The sequence below is a fragment of the Chiloscyllium punctatum genome, chromosome 8 (genome assembly GCF_047496795.1).
Source record: "Chiloscyllium punctatum isolate Juve2018m chromosome 8, sChiPun1.3, whole genome shotgun sequence".
Classification (NCBI taxonomy): domain Eukaryota; kingdom Metazoa; phylum Chordata; class Chondrichthyes; order Orectolobiformes; family Hemiscylliidae; genus Chiloscyllium; species Chiloscyllium punctatum.
Window position 1 is genome coordinate 109,624,540 of NC_092746.1, and position 20,764 is coordinate 109,645,303.

Here is a 20,764-nt window from a genome sequence, read left to right on the forward strand (position 1 = left end):
TCAGAGCACTGAGTACAGGAGTTGAGGCATCCTGTTGATGAGGCCGTTTTTGGAGTACAGTATGCAGTTCTGGTTATCCTGTGACAGGAAGGATATTATTAATTTGGGGAGGGTTCAAAAGCAATTTACAAAGATGTTATGGGGACTAGAGGGTTTGAGTTAAAAAGAGAGGATGGGTAGGCTGAGACCTTTTCCCCCTGGAGTGTAGGAGGTATAGGACTGACGTTACACAGGTTTATAAAATCATGCAGGACATCAATAAGGTGAATAGCAAAGGTCTTTTCCCGAGGGTGGGGGAGTTCAAAACTAATGTTAAAATGAGAGGAGACAGAGAGGGGCAAAATTTCACACACACTGTGGTTCATATGTGGAATGAACTGCCAGAGGGAAGTGGTAGGTGCAGATACAGTTACAACATTTAAAAGAGATTTGAGCAGGTGCATGAATAGGAAAGGTTCAGAGGGATGTGGGCCAAATGCAGGTAAAGGGGACTAGTTTAGTTTGGGAAACGTAATCTGCATGGATGAGTTGGACCAAAGGGTCTGTTTCTGTGCCATATAACGCTATGCTAGTGTTCTCAGTGGTTCAGGCGCATCGTTTTATTTTGGTCCAGGTTCCAATACCCCAGGAATGTGAACCACTCCCCCCGCACTAATTTAGTGGTCCCTATTAATCATCTTTATCCCGCTGTGTCTGAGATATACCAAAACTGCATGGATACTTGGCCTCTAAAAATGCATTGGCAATGGTGGGGGAAGAAACAGCAGAGACTTTTCGTGACCAAAGTGGCAACTTAGCCTTCCTCTTAGACAAAATACTGTGGATGCTGGAAATCTGAAACAAACATGGGGAACGTTGGAGAAACTCAGCAGGTCTGGTAGCATCTGTGGAGAGAGAAACAGCGTTTGTGTTTCAAGTCCCAAATGACTTCAGAAGTTTGGAAGGAGACTCGTACTGGATTCAAAATGTTATCTCTGCTTCCAGCATTGGGTGCTTGATATTTATTCTTCCTCCTCTTGTTGAAATTGGACAGGGTTATTTACCAGATCACTGCCAGGAAGAGAGATCCTGGGATCAGTTGTAAGCCAGATACCAAACCCTTTACAGCGAGCACAGCCTGCCTTCCTGACTTGTCAACTGCAGTGAATGTAGCCATTTGTCTTTAATGAAAACTCCTACATTGTCTCTTTGCAATAGCTGTTCAATTAGCTTCACTTCTCTGCCCTTTGGCTATATCCGTGCAATGTCCTTTCCCGCCGCAGTTCCCACTTACAGGTTAGAATCCAATCTGCTTGTACTGTACAAACGTTACAGATCGATGATAATTAGAGCTTTCGGCCACTGTAGCTTCTGCCATTTAAAAGATGGGGCTTGTGTAAGATTTTGGTCACATGAGACTCATTTCATTTTGCTGCTTGTGCAGTATTGTATTTAGATAAGTCAAAGGTGCATTTAAAACTGTGTATCAAACTGATGGATGTGTTGTATTTTATGTGCATGGGGCTGGTGCAGAGTTTCTCAAGTTATTGACCAGTAAAGCGAATCGGCAGAAAATTAACTGGGTTGAGCCAAAACTGCTCACCACTTCCTTCTCAACTTGATTTTCCCCTTTGCACCCAGATAATTGAACAGCAAACTCTAAACATCGTTCCCTACGCATCGTGACTATATTTCAATCTCTTAGTCTTGGCACTTTTTAAAAAAGAAAATTGTTGCTGGGATTGTTTCTGCAGATCTTACAGTCCCTTTCTGCTCCGACCAAAAACCTGGAAGCTGCTAGTCAGAACCAGCAAGGCCCGGACCCAAGACATCCCAGCGCCGTCTTGTTCACACAGGTTAAGCAGTTGACCCCCGAGGCACAGCAGCACCAACTGCTGCAGCTCCAACAGCAGCATCTGATGCAACTGCAGCTACAACAGCAGCAGCAGCAACAGCAACAGCAGCAGCAGCAACACCATCCTCAGTTGCACCAGCATCCGTTCCAGCAGCAACAGCAGCACGGGTTCTCCCAACAGCAGCAGCACCATCACTTACAGCAGCAACTACAGCAGCAGCACCTCCAGAGGTTGCAGCAGCAACATCTACAGCAGCAGCAGCAGCATCTACAACAGTTACAGCAGCAACAGCACCATGTCCCGCTGCAGCAGCTGCCGATCTTCGGGCACGATCCAGGGCTAGAAAGTAAGTCGATTGAAGCATTTCATTCGCAGGCGTTACGTCACATGTTTTCCCTTTTGCGTCTTTCCAAGTACATCCACACACCTCATTATGACCTTGATGTCGAGAATGCATTTCCTGTCTGTACAAGTCAGGTCCGGTTGCAGTTCTTGGTTACGCCCTCTTCTCTGCTTTTACCCTTGTAAATTCTGAGGGGAGACGATGGCCTAAAGACTCATAATCTGGAGACCTAGGTAATGTCCTGGCGACCTGGGTTCGAATCCCATCATGGCACTTAGTGGAAGATTAGATTAGATTCCCTACAGTATGGAAGCAGGCCCTTCGGCCCACCAAATCCACACCGACCCTCCGAAGAGTTACCCGCCCAGACCCATTCCCCTACTCTATATTTACCCCTGACTAACACACCTAACGCTGTGGGCAATTTAGCATGGTCACTTCACCCAACCTGCGCATCTTTGGATTGTGGGAGGAAACCGGAGCACCCGGAGGAAACCCATGCAGATACGGGAAGAATGTGCAAACTCCACACAGTCACCTGAGGTGGGACTCTAACCCGGGTCCCTGGTGCTGTGAAGCAGCAGTACATCGAGGGCCGAAGGGCCTGTACTGCGCTGTAATGTTCTAATGTACTAATCACTGAACCACCATGCCCTGGAAGTTTGAATTCAGTGAAAATCTGGAATTAAAAGTCTAATGACGACAATGAAGCCATTGTCAGTTGTCAGGAAAAGTTCACCTGGTTCACTTATGCCCTTTAGGGAAAGAAACAGCAATCCTTCCCTGCTTTGGCCTACATGTGACTCCAGACCCACAGCAATGTGGTTGACTCTTCACTGCCCCCTGGGCAATTAGGGATGGGCAATGAATGCTGAATTAGTGGTGCTGGAAGAGCACAGCAGTTCAGGCAGCATCCAACGAGCAGCGAAATCAACGTTTCGGGCAAAAGCCTGAATGCTGGCCTGGCCAGTGATGCCCACATCCTCTGACTGATTTTTTTTTTTAATATGATTTCAGTTTTGCCTGCAGCAGGGAAATTGCAGGCTGTAGCCGCTTGGTGGTAATATAGGATAGGCTTCTTTAAAGTCCACAAACTCAAATTTACCATTTTGCAGATTTGTATTCATCAAGCTGCTGGTTATACATAGACACTCCCCGCATGCCCCTTCTCTCAAACAGAAAGGGAAACCCACCAGAGTTACATGTGAAATATTTTCCATACTTTGAGGCCAGCTCTTATGTTCATACAGGAACATAGAACAGTACAGCACAGAACAGGCCCTTCAGCCCACGATGTTGTGCTGACCACTGATCCTCATGTATGCACCCTCAAATCTCTGTGACCATATGTATGTCGAGGAGTCTCTTAAATGTCCCCAATGACCCTGCCTCTACAACTGCTGCTGGCAACGCATTCCATGCTCCCACAACTGTCTGTGTAAAGAACCCACCTCTGACATCCCCTCTATACTTTCCTCCAACCAGCTTAAAACTATAACCCCTCGTGTTAGTCATTTCTGCCCTGGGAAATAGTCTCTGGCTTTCGACTCTATCTATGCCTCTCATTATCTTGTATACCTCAATTAGGTCCTCTCTCCTCCTCCTTTTTTCCAATGAAAAAAATCTGAGCTCAGTCAACCTCTCCTCATAAGATAAGCCCTCCAGTCCAGGCAGCATCCTGGTAGACCTCCTCTGAACCCACTCCAAAGCATCCACTTCTTTCCTATAATAGGACGACCAGAACTGGACGCAGTATTCCAAGTGCGGTCTAACCAAAGTTTTATAGAGCTGCAACAAGATCTCATGACTCTTAAACTCAATCCCCCTGTTAATGAAAGCCAAAACACCATATGCTTTCTTAAGAACCCTGTCCACCTGGGTGGCCATTTTAAGGGATCTATGTACCTGCACACCAAGATCCCTCTGTTCTTCCACACTGCCAAGAATCCTATCCTTAATCTTGTACTCAGCTTTCAAATTCGACCTTCCAAAATGCATCACCTCACATTTATCCAGGTTGAACTCCATCTGCCACCTCTCAGCCCATCTCTGTATCCTGTCAATGTCCCGCTGCAGCCTACAACAGCCCTCTATACCGTCAATGACACCTCCAACCTTTGTGTCATCTGCAAACTGGCTGACCCATCCTTCAATCCCTTCATCCAAGTCATTAATAAAAATTACAAACAATAGAGGCCCAAGGACAGAGCCGTGTGGAACACCACTCACCACAGACTTCCAGGCAGAATATTTTCCTTCTACTACCATTCGCTGTCTTCTGTTGACCAGCCAATTCTGTATCCAGACAGCTATGTTCCCCTGTATCCCATTCCTCCTGACCTTCTGAATGAGCCGACCATGGGGAACCTTATCAAATGCCTTCCTGAAGTCCATATACACTACATCCACAGCTCGACCGTCATCAACTTTTCTAGTCACATCCTCAAAGATCTCTATAAGGTTTGTGAGGCATGACCTGCCCCTCACAAAGTCGTGTTGACTGCATTTAATCAAGCCATGCTCTTCCAGATGGTCATAAATCCTATCCCTCAGAATCATTTCTAACACCTTGCAGACGACAGATGTGAGACTTACTGGTCTGTATTTGCCGGGGATTTCCCTATTTCCTTTCTTGAAGAGAGGAATTACATTTGCCTCTCTCCAGTCCTCAGGTACGACTCCAGTGGAGAGCGAGGATGAAAAGATCTTCGCAAGTGGCGAAGCAATTGCATTTCTCATTTCCCAAAGCAGCCGAGGACAAATCTGGTCCGGGCCTGGCGACTTGTCAATCTTAATGTTTGACAAAATTTTCAGCACATCATCTTCCTCTATCTCTATCCATTTCAGCATGCACACCTGCTCTTCAAAGGTTTCATTCACTACAAAGTTTGTTTCTTTTGTAAAGACAGAAGCAAAAAACTCATTGAGGGCTTCCCCTGCCTCCTCAGACTCCACACACAAATTCCCTATGCTATCCCTGATCGGCCCCACTTTTTCTTTGACCATTCTCTTATTCCTCACATAAAGTGTAAAATGCCTTTGTGTTCTCCCTAATCCATTCTGCCAAGCCTTTCTCGTGCCCCCTCCTGACTCTCCTCAGACCATTTTTAAGCTCCATCCTTGCCTGCCTGTAATCCTCTAGAGCTGAGCTTGACCCTAGCTTCCTCCACCTTATGTGAGCTACCTTCTTCCTTTTGACGAGAAGCTCCACCGCTCTCGTCATCCAAGGTTCCTTTATCATACGACTTCTTGCCTGTCTCAGAGGGACATATTTATTCATCACTTGCAACAACTGTTCCTTAAACAGTCTCCACATGTCTATAGTGCCTTTACCATGGAACAATTGCTCCCAGTCCATGCTTCCTAACTCATGTCTAATCGCATCATAGTTTCCTCTTCCCCAATTAAATATCCTCCCATTTTGCCTAATCCTCTCCTCCTCCATAGCTATGTAGAATGTGAGGCAGTTGTGGTCACTATCACCAAAATGCTCTCCCACCACAAGATCTGATATCTGCCCCGGCTCATTGCCGAGCACCAAGTCTAGAATGGCCTCTCCCCTCGTCGGCCTGTCAACGTACTGAGTTAGGAAACCCTCCTGAACACACCTTACAAAAACAGCTCCATTCAAATCTTCTGCTCAAAGGAGGTTCCAATCAATATTGGGAAAGTTAAAGTCACCCATTACAACAACCCTACTACATCCACACTTTTCCAAAATCTGCCGACCTATGCTTTCTTCCATCTCCCTGCTGCTATTGGGGGGCCTGTAGTAAACCCCTAAAGAGGTGACTGCTCCCTTGCTGTTCCTAATTCCCACCCATACTGACTCGGTAGGCAGATCTTCCTCGACAATGGAAGCTTCTGTAGCTGTGATACCCTCTCTGATTAGTAGTGCTACACCCCCTCCTCTTTCCTCCCCCCCCCCCCCCCCCCCCCCCCCCCTCCCTATTCTTTTTAAATGCACTAAACCATGGAACATCCAGCAACCATTCCTGCCCCTGAGAAACCCATGTCTCTGTTATGACCACAACATTATAGAGCATGGATCAGTACCTGGTGCTAAGTTCATCACTTTTATTCTTGATACTCCTTGCGTTAAAGCAAACACACTTTAACTGATCCCTTGGTTCCTTCCCAGGAAAATCCTTCCCACTGGATGGTCTACCTCTTGCTATTGCCTCATCTGCATCAACTCTCACCTCCGGTATACAGCTCAGGTTCCCACCCCCCTGCCATGCTAGTTTTAAACCCTCTCGAACTACTCGTGCAAACCTTCCACCCAGGACATTGGTCCCCTTCCAGTTCAGATGCAACCCGTCCTCCTTGTACAGGTCCCACCTTCCCCAGAAGGCATCCCAATTATCTACATATCTGAAGCCCTCCCTCCTACACCAGCTGCGCAGCCACGTATTAAGCTGCGTCCTCTCCCTGTTCCTCGCCTCGCTATCTCGTGACACCGGTAGTAAACTAGAGAACACTGCTCTGTTCGTCCTGCTTTGCAGCTTCCATCCTAACTCCCTGAAATCACTTTTTATATCCTTGATCCTTTTCCTGGTTATATCATTAGTGCCAATATGTAACAAGATTTCTGGCTGTTCGCCCTCCCCTTTTAGAACCTTATACACCCGATCGGAGATGTCCCGGACCCTGGCACCAGGGAGGCAACATACCTTCCGGGAATCCCGATCCTGACCACAAAATCTCCTGTCAATTCCCCTAACTATCGAGTCCCCTACCATGAGTACTTTTCTATTCTGCCCCCTTCCCTTCTTTGCCACAGTGTCAGGCTCAGTGCCAGAGATCTGACTGGTATGGCTTTCCTCTGGTAGGTCATACCCCCCCCCAGCAGTATCCAAAACTGTATACTTATTGCTGAGGGGAATGTCCACAGGGGATCTCTGCACTGTCTGACTGTTCCCTTTCCTCCCCCTAACTGTAGCCCATTTATCCTTGTCCTGAGCCTTAGGAGTGACCAACTCCCGGTAACTCCTCTCAATTACCCCTCTCAATGAAGGGTTATGGTCAGAGGGTGGGTAACATGGAGTTGAGGCCAGAGAAGATCAGAATGGCGGAGCAGGCTTGAAGGGCCAGATGACCTACTCCTGCTCCTGGTTCCTCTGTCAACTCAAAAGTCTCCGAAAAGTTTGTCCCTTTTAAATACTCACCAACCTCCCTCGCTTTGTGCAGTTTCTCATCAGTGTAGAATCTTTGGTTCCACCGCAGTTGTGAAGTTGTTTGAAACACGAGTTTACAATTCCTTTTGTGTAGCCATGTATTTCATGTGCCTGGAACTCGGTCAATATATTTGTGGATGTCTATTTGAATAAAGTCACAGGTGTTGGACCAGAGAATTGTTTGATTGCAAAGACCCTGACATATATTTGGAAACCACTTTTAAAATAATGAAACATCCCAAGCTGCTTCACAGAATCATTACAAAGCAAATTCTGACACTCAGCCATGTGACGAGGCGTTAGGTGAGGTGATAGAAGGCTTTAGTCAATGAGGTTGCTTTTAAGGTGAAAACTGAGGTAGAGAGAGAGCAGCGAGGTTTAGAGACAGCGTTCCAAAGCTGGAATTGTAAGCAGCTGAAGTCACGGCCACCATTGGTGGAACGATTAAAATTGGGATGTCCGCAAAACTGGTGTTAGAGGATCTCCAGTCTCACGTTGGATTGTGGGGCTGAAGGAAGTTACGGGAGTTAGCTGGGTGAGGCCCAGGAGGGATTTGAAACCCAGGCTGAAAGTTGACTCTAAGCTGCTACAGGTCAGTGAGCTCAGGGGTGTAAGGGGTATGAGCTGGACTTGTGTGTTGAGATGCAGGTAGCAGAGTGTTTCGGGAGGATTGGCTGACTGGCGGAAGACCAGAGAGAGTGGGGTTAAAGGGTTTTTTTTTCAGGATGGCAGCCAGTGACTAGCGGAGGTCCATAGGGGTTTGTGTTGGGACTACAACTATTTACATCATACTTTAACCATCTGAACAAAGGAACTGAGGGCATTGTTGCTAAATTTGCAGAAGACGCAAAGGTGGATGGAGGAACAGGTAGCACTGAGGAAGCGGGTGGCTGCAGAAGGACTTGGACAGCCTCGAGGAGTGGGTAAAGAAGTCGCAGATGGAATGCGCTGCAGGAAAGTGAGGTTTTTGCACTTTGGTGAGAAGAATAGAGGCGTAGACTATTTTCTGAACAGGGATATGCTTCAGAAATCTGAAGCACAAATGGACTTGGGAGTCCTGGTTCAGGATTCTCTTTAGGTTAACATGCAGGTTCATTGGACAGTTTGGAAGGCAAATGCAATGTTAGCTTTTATTTCAAGAGGGCTAGAATGCAGGAGCAGAGCTGTACTGCTGAGGCTGTACAAGGTTTTTGTTAGACTGCATTTAGAAGATTGAGAAGCCTCGGGCCCTGTATCTAAGGAAGGATGTGGTAGTGGGGGGTGTTCAGAGGAGGTTTACAAGGATGTTCGGGATGGAGGGCTTGCCATACAAGGAGAGGTTGAGGACTCTGGGTCTGTACTTTGGAGTTCAGGAGGATGGGGGTGCAGGGTAGTGCATTTATTGAAACCTACAGAATACTCCGAGGCCTGGACAGACTGGAAGTGGCGAAGATGTTTTCATTAGTAGGAGAGGTGAGGACCAGAGGGCAGAGCCTCCAAATGAAGGGATGACCCTTTCGAACTGAAACGAGGAGAGATTTCTTCAGCCAGAGGGTGGTGACTCTGTGGAACTCATTGCCAAAGGGGGCTGTGGAGGCCAAGTCATTGAGTGTATTTAAGACCGGGGTAGATAGGTTCCTGATTAGAAAGGGGATCAGTGGTTACGGACAGAAGGCAGGAGACTGGGGTTGAGAAACATATCAGCCATAATTAAATGGCGTAGCAAACTCAGTGGGCTGCATGGCCTAATTCTGCTCCTCTGTCTAATGGTCTTATGGATAATCTTTAGTTTACGGGTGTAGAATGTGGAAGATGAATCGAGGATGCATTGGAATAGTTGAGTCCAGAGCTTGATGACAGGAGGGTTTCAACAGTAATAAGAAAACATACTGAAGTCCTCAGGCTGTGATAAAGTGAAAAGAAGGTGATCGTGGTGATTGCCAACATGAGGTTAGAAAGTTCATTTCAGCGTTAAATAAAGACCTACAAACAGACCTTTTATGAGGCAGTTAGCAGAAGCAAGGACAATGTCAGAAATAGTTTGGAGGGGGCCCAGTATAATGAGTCAGCAAGATATTTTCTGACCATCTGTTAGTAGTTGTGTAACTATAATTAATCATCACTGAAGTAGGGCGGCACAGTGGCTCAGTGGTTAGCACTGCTGCCTCACAGCACCAGGGTCCCAGGTTCGATTCCAGCCTTTGGGCGACTGACTGGGTGTGGAGTTTGCACATTCTCCCCGTGTCTGTGTGGGTTTCCTCCGGGTGCTCCGGTTTCCTCCCACAGTCCAAAAATGCACAGGGGGTTAGGTGAATTGGCCACGCTAAATTGTCCATAGTGTTAGGTGCATTAGTCAGAGGGAGATGGGTCTGGGCGAGTTACTCTTTGGAGGGTCAGTATGGAGTTGTTGGGCTGAAGGGCCTGTTTCCATACTGTCGGGAATCTAATCATAAGATCTAGGAGAACTAGGCCATTCAGCCCATTGTGTCTGTTCCATCATTCAGTGAGATTGTGGTTGATCTGATGATCCTCAACTCCATTTTTGTGCTTTTTCCCAATAACCCTTGATGCCCTTACTGATTGAAATCCTCTCTATCTTAGCTTTTATTGTCCTTAAGGACCCAGCCTCAACAGCCCTCTGCAGTAAAGAATTCCACAGCTTCATTAGCCTCTGAGAGAAGAAATTCCTCCTCATCTCAGTCTTAACAGGACAGTCACTTCTTCTGGGATGATGCTCTCTTCTCCTCGACTCTCCCACAAGGGGAAACAATCTTCCCACCTCTACCCTGTAAAATCCCCTAATATCTTTCAATAGATCACGTCTTTTTTGTACATTCCAATGAGTGGAGTTGCAGGTAGATAGAGTAGTGAAGAAGGTGTTTGGTATGCTTGCCTTTATTGACCACCCCATTGAGTATAGGAATTGGGAGGTCATGTTGCATGTGTACAGGACATTGGTTAGACCACTTTTGGAATATTGCGTGCAATTCTGATCTCCTCTTTGTAAGGAAGATGTTGTGAAACTTGAAAGGGTGCAGAAAAGATTTACAAGGATGTTACCAAGATTGGAGGATTTGAGCTGTAGGGAGAGGCTGATTAGGTGGGACTATATTCCCTGGAGTGTCTGAGGCTGAGGGGTGACCTTACGGAGGTTGATAAAATCTTGAGGGGCGTAGATAAGGTGAATCGACAAGGTCTTTTCCTTGGGGTTGGGGGGGGGAGTCCAAAACTAAGACAGCATATGTATAAGGTGAGAGAGGGGAAAGATGTAAAAAGGACCTGAAGGGCAAGCTTTTCACGTGGAGGGTGGTGCATGTATGGAATGAGCTGCCAGAGGAAGTTATGGAGGCTGGCACAATTACAGCATTTAAAAGGCATCTGGGTAGGTATATGAATAGGAAGGGTTTAGTGGGATACGGGCCAAATGCTGGTCAATGGGACGAGATTTATTTAGGGTATCTCGTTGGCATTGGGACAAGTTGGATCAAAGAGTCTGTTTCCATGTTGTATATTTTGATGAGTATAGGTCCATCCTACTCAAACTTTCCTTGTATCAGGCAGGGAGGGACTGTTATCAGTCTTGTGGTCGTCTTCTGATGCCTCAAATAGCCAGTGTATCTTTCCTTGGATAAGGGCCCCAAAACTGTTCACAGTATTCCAGCTGTGGTCTGACTAGTTAGTGCTGAATTTTGCTAAACTTGTCATTATTGTAAAGCCTCTCTATTTTAATGTTCCATTCTCTTTGAAATTAAGGTCAATATTTCATTTGCCTTTCCAATTAACCAATATGAACTTGGATGCAGTATTTTTAAGATTTTATGGACGATTAACCGCTTCAGTTTTAGAGTGGTGCTGGAAAAGTGCAGTAGGCCAGGCAGTATCTGAGGAGCAGGAAAATCGACGTTTTGGGCAAAAGCCCTTCAGGCAAAAGCTCATTCCTGATGAAGGGCTTATGCCCAAAACTTCGATTTTCCTGCTCCTTGGATGCTGCCTGACCTGCTGTGCTTTTCCAGCACCATTCTAATCTTGACTCTAATCTCCAGCATCTACAGTACCCACTTTCTCCTGCTTCAGTTTTAGTTTAAAGTTTATTTTTGTGGGCAGTTATACTTTTATTTCTTTGAGCCTTCGAAGCCAGGGTGTTCATGAATAAAACGACTGCATAAGGTTAATATTCCACTACTGTAGCTTTCTAGTCACAACATGTCTAAACATATTGACCATTGCCTTCTGCCTCCCTGGTTAATTGAGCAGTCTTAGTCTTTAACAGTTGCAACACGCTCACCCTGGACAGCTCCTCAATTAATTTTAAAGGGCCTGCATTAACTTGAGAGGATAAAAGAGCAGAACAAAGATATTCCCTGCTATAGGTCTTCGCTAAGCAGGTCAAGTGGAAACAAACACTTGTCAAAGAGGCAAATCCAAATTAAATCACACCACTGAAGTGCACCCTTTTTTTTTTCTGATGCACTCGCTAATCTGACTGTGTCTGTCCTTAATATTTAAAACAAAAATTGTGAATTGAGAAACTAAAATATTTGTCTTAGATTAGTGATGGCAGGTTTGACGTTTGGAATTTCAGTAACAGATGAGAATATGGGGACTGACTGAAATTGCTTTTGTAAATGAGGCAAAAAAGATTTGAGAGGGAGTTTTCAAGACAGGTGCTAGACATATAAATTACTGCAATAATTTGTACAACAGTGTTACTTTTTTAAAAAGTTCCATATTTTGTAAAGACAAAAATAGGAATTGCTGGAAAAGCTCAGCAGGTCTGGCAGTTTCTGTGGGGAGAAATCAAGTTACCTCTTACCACCTCTAGCTTTTAAGAGGTTGTACCTGGGTAACCTGGTCCTTAATGATGGCCCAGTCAGTGGCGACTTGTAAACTTTGCATTGTACTCGTGTGAGTACACATGACAATAAAGCTCATTCAAATTCAAGTTAACGTTTTAGGTCCAAGGACCTCTCCTCAGAACTGACGGTAGCTAGTTTTACCCCTATGACACATGCTGGTTCTCAGATGCCACTATTGTAAAATTCTTGCCCTTTTCCAATCCCTCTGTTGTCTACCTCCTCTCATCTCTACAACTTTAAAAGGTAGCAATTTATTTAACTCTGGTGACTTGAATTGCTCCACCATTGATGGCTATACGTTCACATGCTTAAGACCCTAAACTCTGGAGGTCTGTCCCTAAATCCCTGTCCCTCTTCCTTTTTAGATGGTTCTTAAAACCAATATCTTCGCCTCACATTATGTCCATTAGCTGTAAAGTGTCTTTAGTCCCCTGTGTCTGATGTTGGTTTATGATGCTCCTGTGAAAGTACTTTAGGAAGTCTGATTATTTTAAAGGCGCTATATAAATGTTAATTTGTGTATATAGTGTGCATCTGCAAGTGGGAGTTGGATTAATTTCTGACTCTTGATTGCTATAAAATTAGATTAAGGGACCACACAGGATTAATTGTGAGGGCATAAACTACATTACTGAAATATATTTGGTTACTCTTTATTTAGTAATGCTTCTGAACATCTCGGTGCATCTGTGTAGTCATGAATTATTGTGTACTTGCAGCTATCAACTGCTCAGTTTCCTTCCTCTTTTCTTTTCAGTCCCAGAAGAGTCCTTTTTATTGGGTTGCGTTTTTGCAATTGCTGACTACCCTGAGCAAATGTCAGATAAACAACTGTTGGCAACTTGGAAAAAGGTAATACCTCACGCGTTGCTAGGTGACAAAATAGATTGCGGATTTGCACTTCTGCTGTGAACAACTGGTGCTTTTTTAAAAAAAAAATTTGTTGATGTCCCCACTTGTTTGGGAGTGTTGAGGTGATCCAGAACTGGCGGGGAGTGACAAATGAAAAGAGATCACCATTGAGTTTAATGGGGCATTCAAAGGTGACATTTTACCACAGACCTGGGTCAGAATTGCAAGTTTGTTGCTGCACGGAGTTGCTTACCTGAATGATAGATGGCTCTTCATGGGAAGCCAGCTAAGGACAGGAGGGAAAGGAGTTTGAGAACCCTACAGTGAAGGTTGACTCAACTTGTTCCTGAGATGCAGAGCTTCCCTTTTGAAGAAATGTCCAACAAGTTAAACGTTTACTCACTGGAGCTAACAAGAATGTGAGGTTTTCTTGTAGTCATAGAATCCCTGCAGTATGGAAACAGGCCATTCAACCTATTGACTGACGCTCCGAAGAGCATCCCACCCAGACCTAACCCCCTACCCTATCCCTGTAATACTGCATTCCCTATGGCTAATCCACCTGGCCTGAAAATCTCTGGACACTATGGGCAATTTAGCAAGGCCAATCCACCTAACCTGCATATCTTTGGACTGTGTGAGGAAACTGGAGCACCCGCAGGAAACCCTCGCAGATTGCGCACTGGCAATCATCAGAGGGTGGAATCGAACCTGGATCTGTGGCACTGTGAAGCAGCAGTGCTGACCACTGAGCCACTATATCGCCCGAACACACCATTGTTTTTTTTCATGTGTGGAGACTCCTGTTTTTTCCCTTACCCCCACACTACCGCCTAACTGCGGTAGTGCTTATTTTTTCCCCAACACCCATGGCGTGAGTGTGCAGGTGTGAGACATAGTGAAAAACACAAAGTGCACAAATCTTTATTCAATTTCCACCAGCAGGAAGATAGGAAAGCACCCGAGTGGCCAGTGACAAGCACCGCCCTTCACATCAAAGGGTGATGCCACACCATTGTTGGCAGACAGAAGGCCATTGTCATTGGTCAGTGGACTAATGACAAGTTATCAATCAGTTACTTGTTCCGGGTAATGTCTCGGATCCTGAGATGGGGTCTGGGTAGGTTTGATACTGGGAAGACATTTTCTGTTGTAAAACTGAAACAAGCAGTCCTAATTTAAGGACAAGAGGTTGCCGTCTTAAAAACAGGAGATCGACTATTTCTCTCAGGCTTATTAGAGTGTGGTGTTCTCTTCCCCAGAAGCTAGTGGAGGCTAAGTCTTTAAGTTTATTGAAGGCAGAGTGAGTTAGATTTTTGATAAATGCAGAAGTCCAGGCTTATGGGGCTCAGATGGGAGAGTGTAGCTGAGACTAGAGTCATGTGAGCTGTGACCTTATTAAATGGTGAAGCAAGCTCAAGAACCAAATGTGCTGCTGCTTCTCCTGAGTCATTTGTTCATGTGGTGGAGACTGATTCAATAGTGGCTCGCAAAGGGAATTGGACAACAATCTGAAGAACTGTCAGGCTAAGGGGAAAGGCAGGGAGTCTGCACTGCGTGGCCTCTTGGCCATTCTGTTCTGTATACAGAGGAGCCTCAATCATCTGGCATTCGATTTAACCGAATTTCAGATTATCCAAACAAGATCCCGATGCTTAGCTAAACTTTTATCAGAACGTTCGATTATCTGAACAAAATACTCCTCGCCTGTGTCGTTTGGATAATCGAGGTTCCTCTGTAGTTGTTGGAGTTAGCTACAGAGATGTGGGAGGAGGCTAGTACGGAGTATAGTCACTGGTACAGGCTTGTTGGGTTGAAGAATGGCTCATTTATGTTCGATGTAATCTATTGTTGGATTGTAGTAAATTCGTTTTCACTTGATTAAGCAGAAGAACTGTAGAAGCTAAGCACTTTATCCTTGAACGATACTGTCTGAGAGTATAAATTTAAACTAGAATATTGAAGCAGAACAGTGAGTGAACTGATGGTGATCGACAGGGAGGGTCTCAGCCAGCTGGCCTCTGGAAAGCCCAGCATGGAGCAACTGCAGGCCCAGGCCCATGCCTGTGATGAAGTTTTAACTGTATTTCTTTAGTTTCCTATTTTGTACCAAAGTGTTTGTACCAGGTGCATGATGGCGCCAGGAATGGCAACTTTGTACACTTTTTACTGTAATTCTGTGCTTGAGTACATATGACAATAAACCTAATTCTAATTCCAATCTGAGATAATGCCTCAGGGTTTCAAGGACAAGGAAATATCGATTTTAAACTAGCGGAAAAGGATTTTACTGCTGATCTTGGGCTGTCCCAAAGAGTGTTCAAACCAGTGAAGTTCATTTTAAGTCAATAGATGTGAAGCTGGAAAAGCACAGCAGGTCAGACAGTATCCGAGGAGCAGGAAAGCCAACATTTCATCCCAAAACATTTCATCAGAAGAAAGGGTTTCGTCCTGAAACGGTGACTTTCCTGTTCCTTGGATGCTGTCTGACCTGCTGCGTTTTTTTCAGCTTCACATCTATTGACTCTGGTTTCCAGCCTCTGCAGTCCTTACTGTCTCTGTTTATTTTGAGACTAGTGATTGCTAGTTATGGGATCTTGCAAATACAATCCTGCAATGACCAGACAATTTACTTTGGAAGAATTCATAGAGTACATTCATAGGGTATCCATAGGTTGGTTACTGTTCAGAGGGTTGGTGTGGACTTGTTGGGCCGAAGGGCCTGTTTCCACACTGTAGGGATTCTTTGATATTTTTCCCCATAACAATAGCTTGTGGATCCACCATTGGATCAGGCTGTTTCAGATCTGGTAATGTGTGATGAGGCGGGCTTAATAGATGATCAGAGAATAAAAGATTCCCTCGCCAACATTGACAATAATGGAACAGAATTGGGTTGGAAACAACTGTTCTAAACTTTAAGGATAATTACATGGGAATGGGGCAGGGCTGTCTGGAGTGGACTGGGGAATATTTTTAGAGAAGAGATGGTTGAGGAACAGTGACAGGCATTTAAGAAAACAGTTCACCACACACAGCAAAGAAATATTCCAGGGAGGAAGAAGGATACTAGGAACAGGCTAAACTGATCATGGTTAATAAGGAAAACTAAAGTATCAAATTGAAAGAAAAAGCATACAATTTGACACAGACTAGTGGTAATGCCAACAGAAGATGACGAAAGAAAAATGGTGGAGAAACTTAACTATGAGTCCAATGGAGCAAGCATCATAAAAGCAGACAGTAAGAGCTTCTTTGAGTTAAAAGAAAAGGGGCACCTATGAGTATCTGCTCCTTCAAAAGAGTATCTGAGGAAGTAATGGGGAAGCTAGAGAATGGCAGAAGAGCTAAGAGTCTTCACTACAGGGAATATTAAATTAGATTAAATTCTCTACAGTGTGGAAACAGGCCCTTCGGCCCAACAAGTCCACACCGACCCTCCAAAGAACGATCCGCCCAGACCGCCCCCCCTCTCTGACTAATGCATCTAACACTATGGACAATTTAGCACAGCCAATTCACCTGACCTGCACATCTTTGGACTGTGGGAAGAAACCGGAGCACCTGGAGGGAACCCATGCAGACACTGTGGGAATGTGCAAACTCCACACACACTTCCACAAACTCCACAGAGGCTGGAATCGAACCTGGAACCGTGAGGCAGTAGTGCTAACCACTGAACTACCGTGCTGTGCTAATTAGCATTCTTAGATTACCAAATAATCAAGAAAGAAGAGGGAGAAAATAGCATCATGACTATCATGAGAACAATAACTCGGGAAATTAATGGGATGAAAGGCGAAAACATCCCTTGTATGTAAGGAAAGCATCCTAGGATTTTAAACAAAGTAGGGACAGAGATAATCAATGTACTCTTGTAAGAATCCTTAGATTCTGGGAAAATCCCAGATGATTTTTGGTAAGATGAGCAAGGGCAGGACTTAGATACTTAATGCTAGGGTCCTTGGTAGTGTTGTTGAACAGAGAGACCTAGGGTTTCAGGTACGTAGTTCTTTGAAAGTTGTGTCACAGGTAGTCAGGTTGTTAAGAAGGCGTTTAGAATGCTTGTCTTCCTTGTTCAGACCATTGTGTATAGAAGTGGGGGCATCACGTTGAGATTGTACAGAATGTTGGTGAGGCTAATTTTGGAGTACTGTGTATAGTTCTAGTCACCATGCTATAGGGAGGGTGTTATTAAATTACCAGGATGTTGCTAGTACTGAACAGTGTGTTATCAGTAAAGGCTGGGACCTCTTTCACTGGAGCATAGGAGGTTGGGGGTGAACTTATAAAGGTTTATAAAGATAAAGTGAATAGCAAAGATCTTTTCCCGATGATAGGGGAGTTCAAAACTCGGGGGCATATTTTTAAGGTGAGAGGAGAAGAATTTTGCCTGAGGGGCAACATTTTCAAACAGCAGGTAGTTGGTGTGGAATGAACTGCCAGAAGAAGTGGTTGAGGCTGTTACAATTACAGCATTTAAAAGATGTTTGGATTAGTACATGAATAGGAAAGATTTAAAGGGATATGGGCCAAATGCAAGCGAATGGGACTAGTTTATTCGGGAAACTTGGTCAGCATGGACGAATCGAACTGAAGGGTCTCTTTCCGTGCTGTACAGCTCTTGGAAGATTGCCCCCCTTATACAAGGTAAAACTCTCCTGCAAAAGGGGAGGGAGGCAAACGGCTAAATAGTTATTAGGCAAATGCTGGAATTCATTTTAATGAACATAAAAGGAAAACTGAGAAATGCATAATTTAAGCAAGCCAAATCAGCATTGCTTCGTGAAGGGGAAATCAAGCCTGACCGTTTTGTTAAAGTTTTTTTGAGGAGGTGACCAGCATTACAAATAAAGGGGAATCATTAGATGTTACATACCTGAAATTGGCTTAATATGATTCATCGTCATTGAATCACAGAATCGCTACAATGGGGAAAGAGGCTATTTGGCCCATCAGGTCAGCACCAACTCTCCGAAAAACATCCCACCCAGACCCAGCCCCCCCCCCACCATTTTCCGGAGCATAGGTTATAACCAGTGGAATGCCTGTAATGATTTAAAGTCTATTTAAAAAATCATAAGACATAGGAGCAGAAGGAGACAGTGAGGTCTGCAGATGCTGGAGGTCAGCGTTGAGTTTGTGTTGCTGGAACAACTAAGGCAGGTCAGGCAGTATCCACTGAGCAGGAGAATCGACATTTGGGACTGGAGTCCTTCATCAGGAATGAGGCTAGAACCCCCGAGGGGTGGAGAGAGAAATGGGAGGGGTGGCTCTCAACTACCCTCTCCCCAGCCCCACCTCCACTCCCAGGGCTCCCAACCTCATTCCTGATGAAGGGCTCCACTCCCAAACATCGATTTTTTCCTACTCCTCGGATGCTGCCTGACCTGCTGTGCTTTTCCAAAAACACACACACAATAGGAGCAGAAGGTGGCCATTCAGCCCATCGAGTTTGCTCTGCCATTCACTGAGATCGCAGCTAGCCTCAACTCACTTTATGCCATATCCTTCTAACCCTTGACTATTAAAAATCTGCCTATCTCAATCTTGAATGTAGTTAATGACCCAGCTTTGAAGCTGCCGTGCTAAAGAATTCCATAGGTTCACTACTCTGAGAGAAGAAATTCCTCCTCATCTCCACTTAAACTTAGAATATGTAATTGTATCATTTAGGCTGTTTTTTCACAATGGGAATCAGATTTTCGACACTTACTCTGCCCCTTGAGAGACAGGGTTTACATGGTTTTGGAAAGGGAAGGGCTGATTAGGAATAGTCAACGTGACTTTGTACATGGGAAAATCATGTCTCACTGACTTAGTTGAGTTTATCATGAAGTAACAAAGGAGATTGAGGGCAGAGCAGTGGATGTGATCCAATGGACTTCAGTAAGGCATACAAGGTTCCTCATGGTAGACTGGTTAGGAAGGATAGATAGCATGGAATACAGGGGGATCTATTTGGATACAGAACTGGCTTGAAGGGAGAAGACAGAGGGTGGTGGTGGAGGGTTGCTTTTCAGACTGGAGTCTGTGACCAGTGGAGTGCCACAAGAACCGGTGCTGGGACCACTGCTTTTTGTCATTTACATAAATGATTTGAAAGTGAGCATAGGAGGTATGGTTAGTAAGCTTGCAGATGACACCAAAATTGGAGGTGTAGTGCACAGTGAAGAAGGTTATCTCTGTACAATGGGATCTTGATCAGATGGGCTAATGGGCTGAGGAGTGGCAGATGGAGTTTAATTTGGGTAAATCCGAGGTACTGCAGTTTGGAAAGGCAAATCAGGGCAGGGCTTATATACCTTAAAGGTAAGGTCCTAGGGAGTGTTGCTGAACAAAGAGACCTTGGAGTGCAGGTACATAGCTGCTTGAAAGTGGAATCGCAGGTAGATAGGATAGTGAAGAAGGTGTTTGGTATGCTTTCCTTTACTGGTCATAGTATTGAGTACAGGAGTTGAGAGGTCATGTTGCGGCTGTACAGGACATTGGTTAGGCCACTGTTGGAATATTGCGTGCAATTCTGGTCTCCTTCCTATCGGAAAGATGGTGTGAAACTTGAAAAAGTTCAGAAAAGATGTTGCCAGGGTTGGAGGGTTTGAGCTATAGGAAGAGGCTGAACAGGCTGGGGCTTTTTTCACCAGAGTGTTGGAGGCTGAGGGGTGACCTAATAGAAGTTTATAAAATCATAATGGACATGGATAAGATAAATAGGCAAAGTCTTTTTTTCTGGGGTGGGAGTTCAAAGCTTGAGGCCATGGGTTTAGGGTGAGAGGTGAAAGACGTAAGAGATCTAAGGGACAACGTTTTCATACAGAGGGTGGAGTGTGTATGGAATGAACTGCCAGAGGAAGTGGTGAAGGCTGATACAATTATAACATTAAAAGACATCCAAATGGGTATATGAATAGGAAGGGCTTAGAGGGGTATGAGCCAAATGCTGGCAAATGGGACTACATATCTGGTCGCCATGGACAAGTTGGACCTAAGGGTCTGTTTCGTGCTAAATATCTCTATGACTTTATGTATCCTGTATATTTGAAATCAAGTTACAGACCTTGTACTCAGCGTCTCCTCATTAGACAAGTCACTTCATAGTGAGTATGGAGTGAATTGTCCCCAGTGCTAGTATATCTTTCCTTAGATAAGGACACAAAACTGTTGACAGTATTTCAGCTGTGGTCTGACTCTTCCCTTTATAATTTTAGCAAAAGTAGTTCAGTCAAATTGCTTCCCTGTCTGATCTCGTGTTCAGTGTGCATCACGGAAAGCTATGGAACCAGAAGTAGGTCCATTCCATTCCTGATTTGTACTGAACTAGTCATTCCCATCTCAGCTGTGCTGTGGTGCATTAGATATATGGCAAAAGTTAAACTGGTAACTTTAATAATGAGGTGATACAATTTAATCAAAGCTGACAAACGAAGCGATGCGATGACATGGTTTAACTGTGGGAAGAGTCTCCTGATTGTAGCTGTAGTAAAAATTCATATGGTGTATAAATGATGTGTTTTTATGTTATTGTCCAGATTATCCAAGCCCATGGTGGAATTGTAGATCCCACACTGACCAATAGATGCACACACCTTCTGTGTGAAAGTCAGGTCAGCAATATGTACACCCAGGTAAGTGCACAGACATTTACTTGCCTTTTCCCTTCCTTGCATGCATGTTATCAAGCTAGTTTTGTGAAAACATTATGCAGCCTCATTCAGCCTCCCA

General features: G+C 44.8%; 1 protein-coding gene across 1 annotated transcript in view; it reads left to right on the forward strand.

Annotated features, from left to right (window-relative positions):
- paxip1 (PAX interacting (with transcription-activation domain) protein 1) overlaps nucleotides 1–20,764 on the forward strand; it is a 119,094-nt gene that overhangs the window by 49,609 nt on the left and 48,721 nt on the right. The window contains exons 7-9 of the mRNA XM_072576229.1: nucleotides 1,734–2,181; nucleotides 12,948–13,042; nucleotides 20,572–20,667. Of these exons, the coding sequence (XP_072432330.1) occupies nucleotides 1,734–2,181; nucleotides 12,948–13,042; nucleotides 20,572–20,667 (639 nt within the window). The remainder of the gene's footprint in view (nucleotides 1–1,733; nucleotides 2,182–12,947; nucleotides 13,043–20,571; nucleotides 20,668–20,764) is intronic.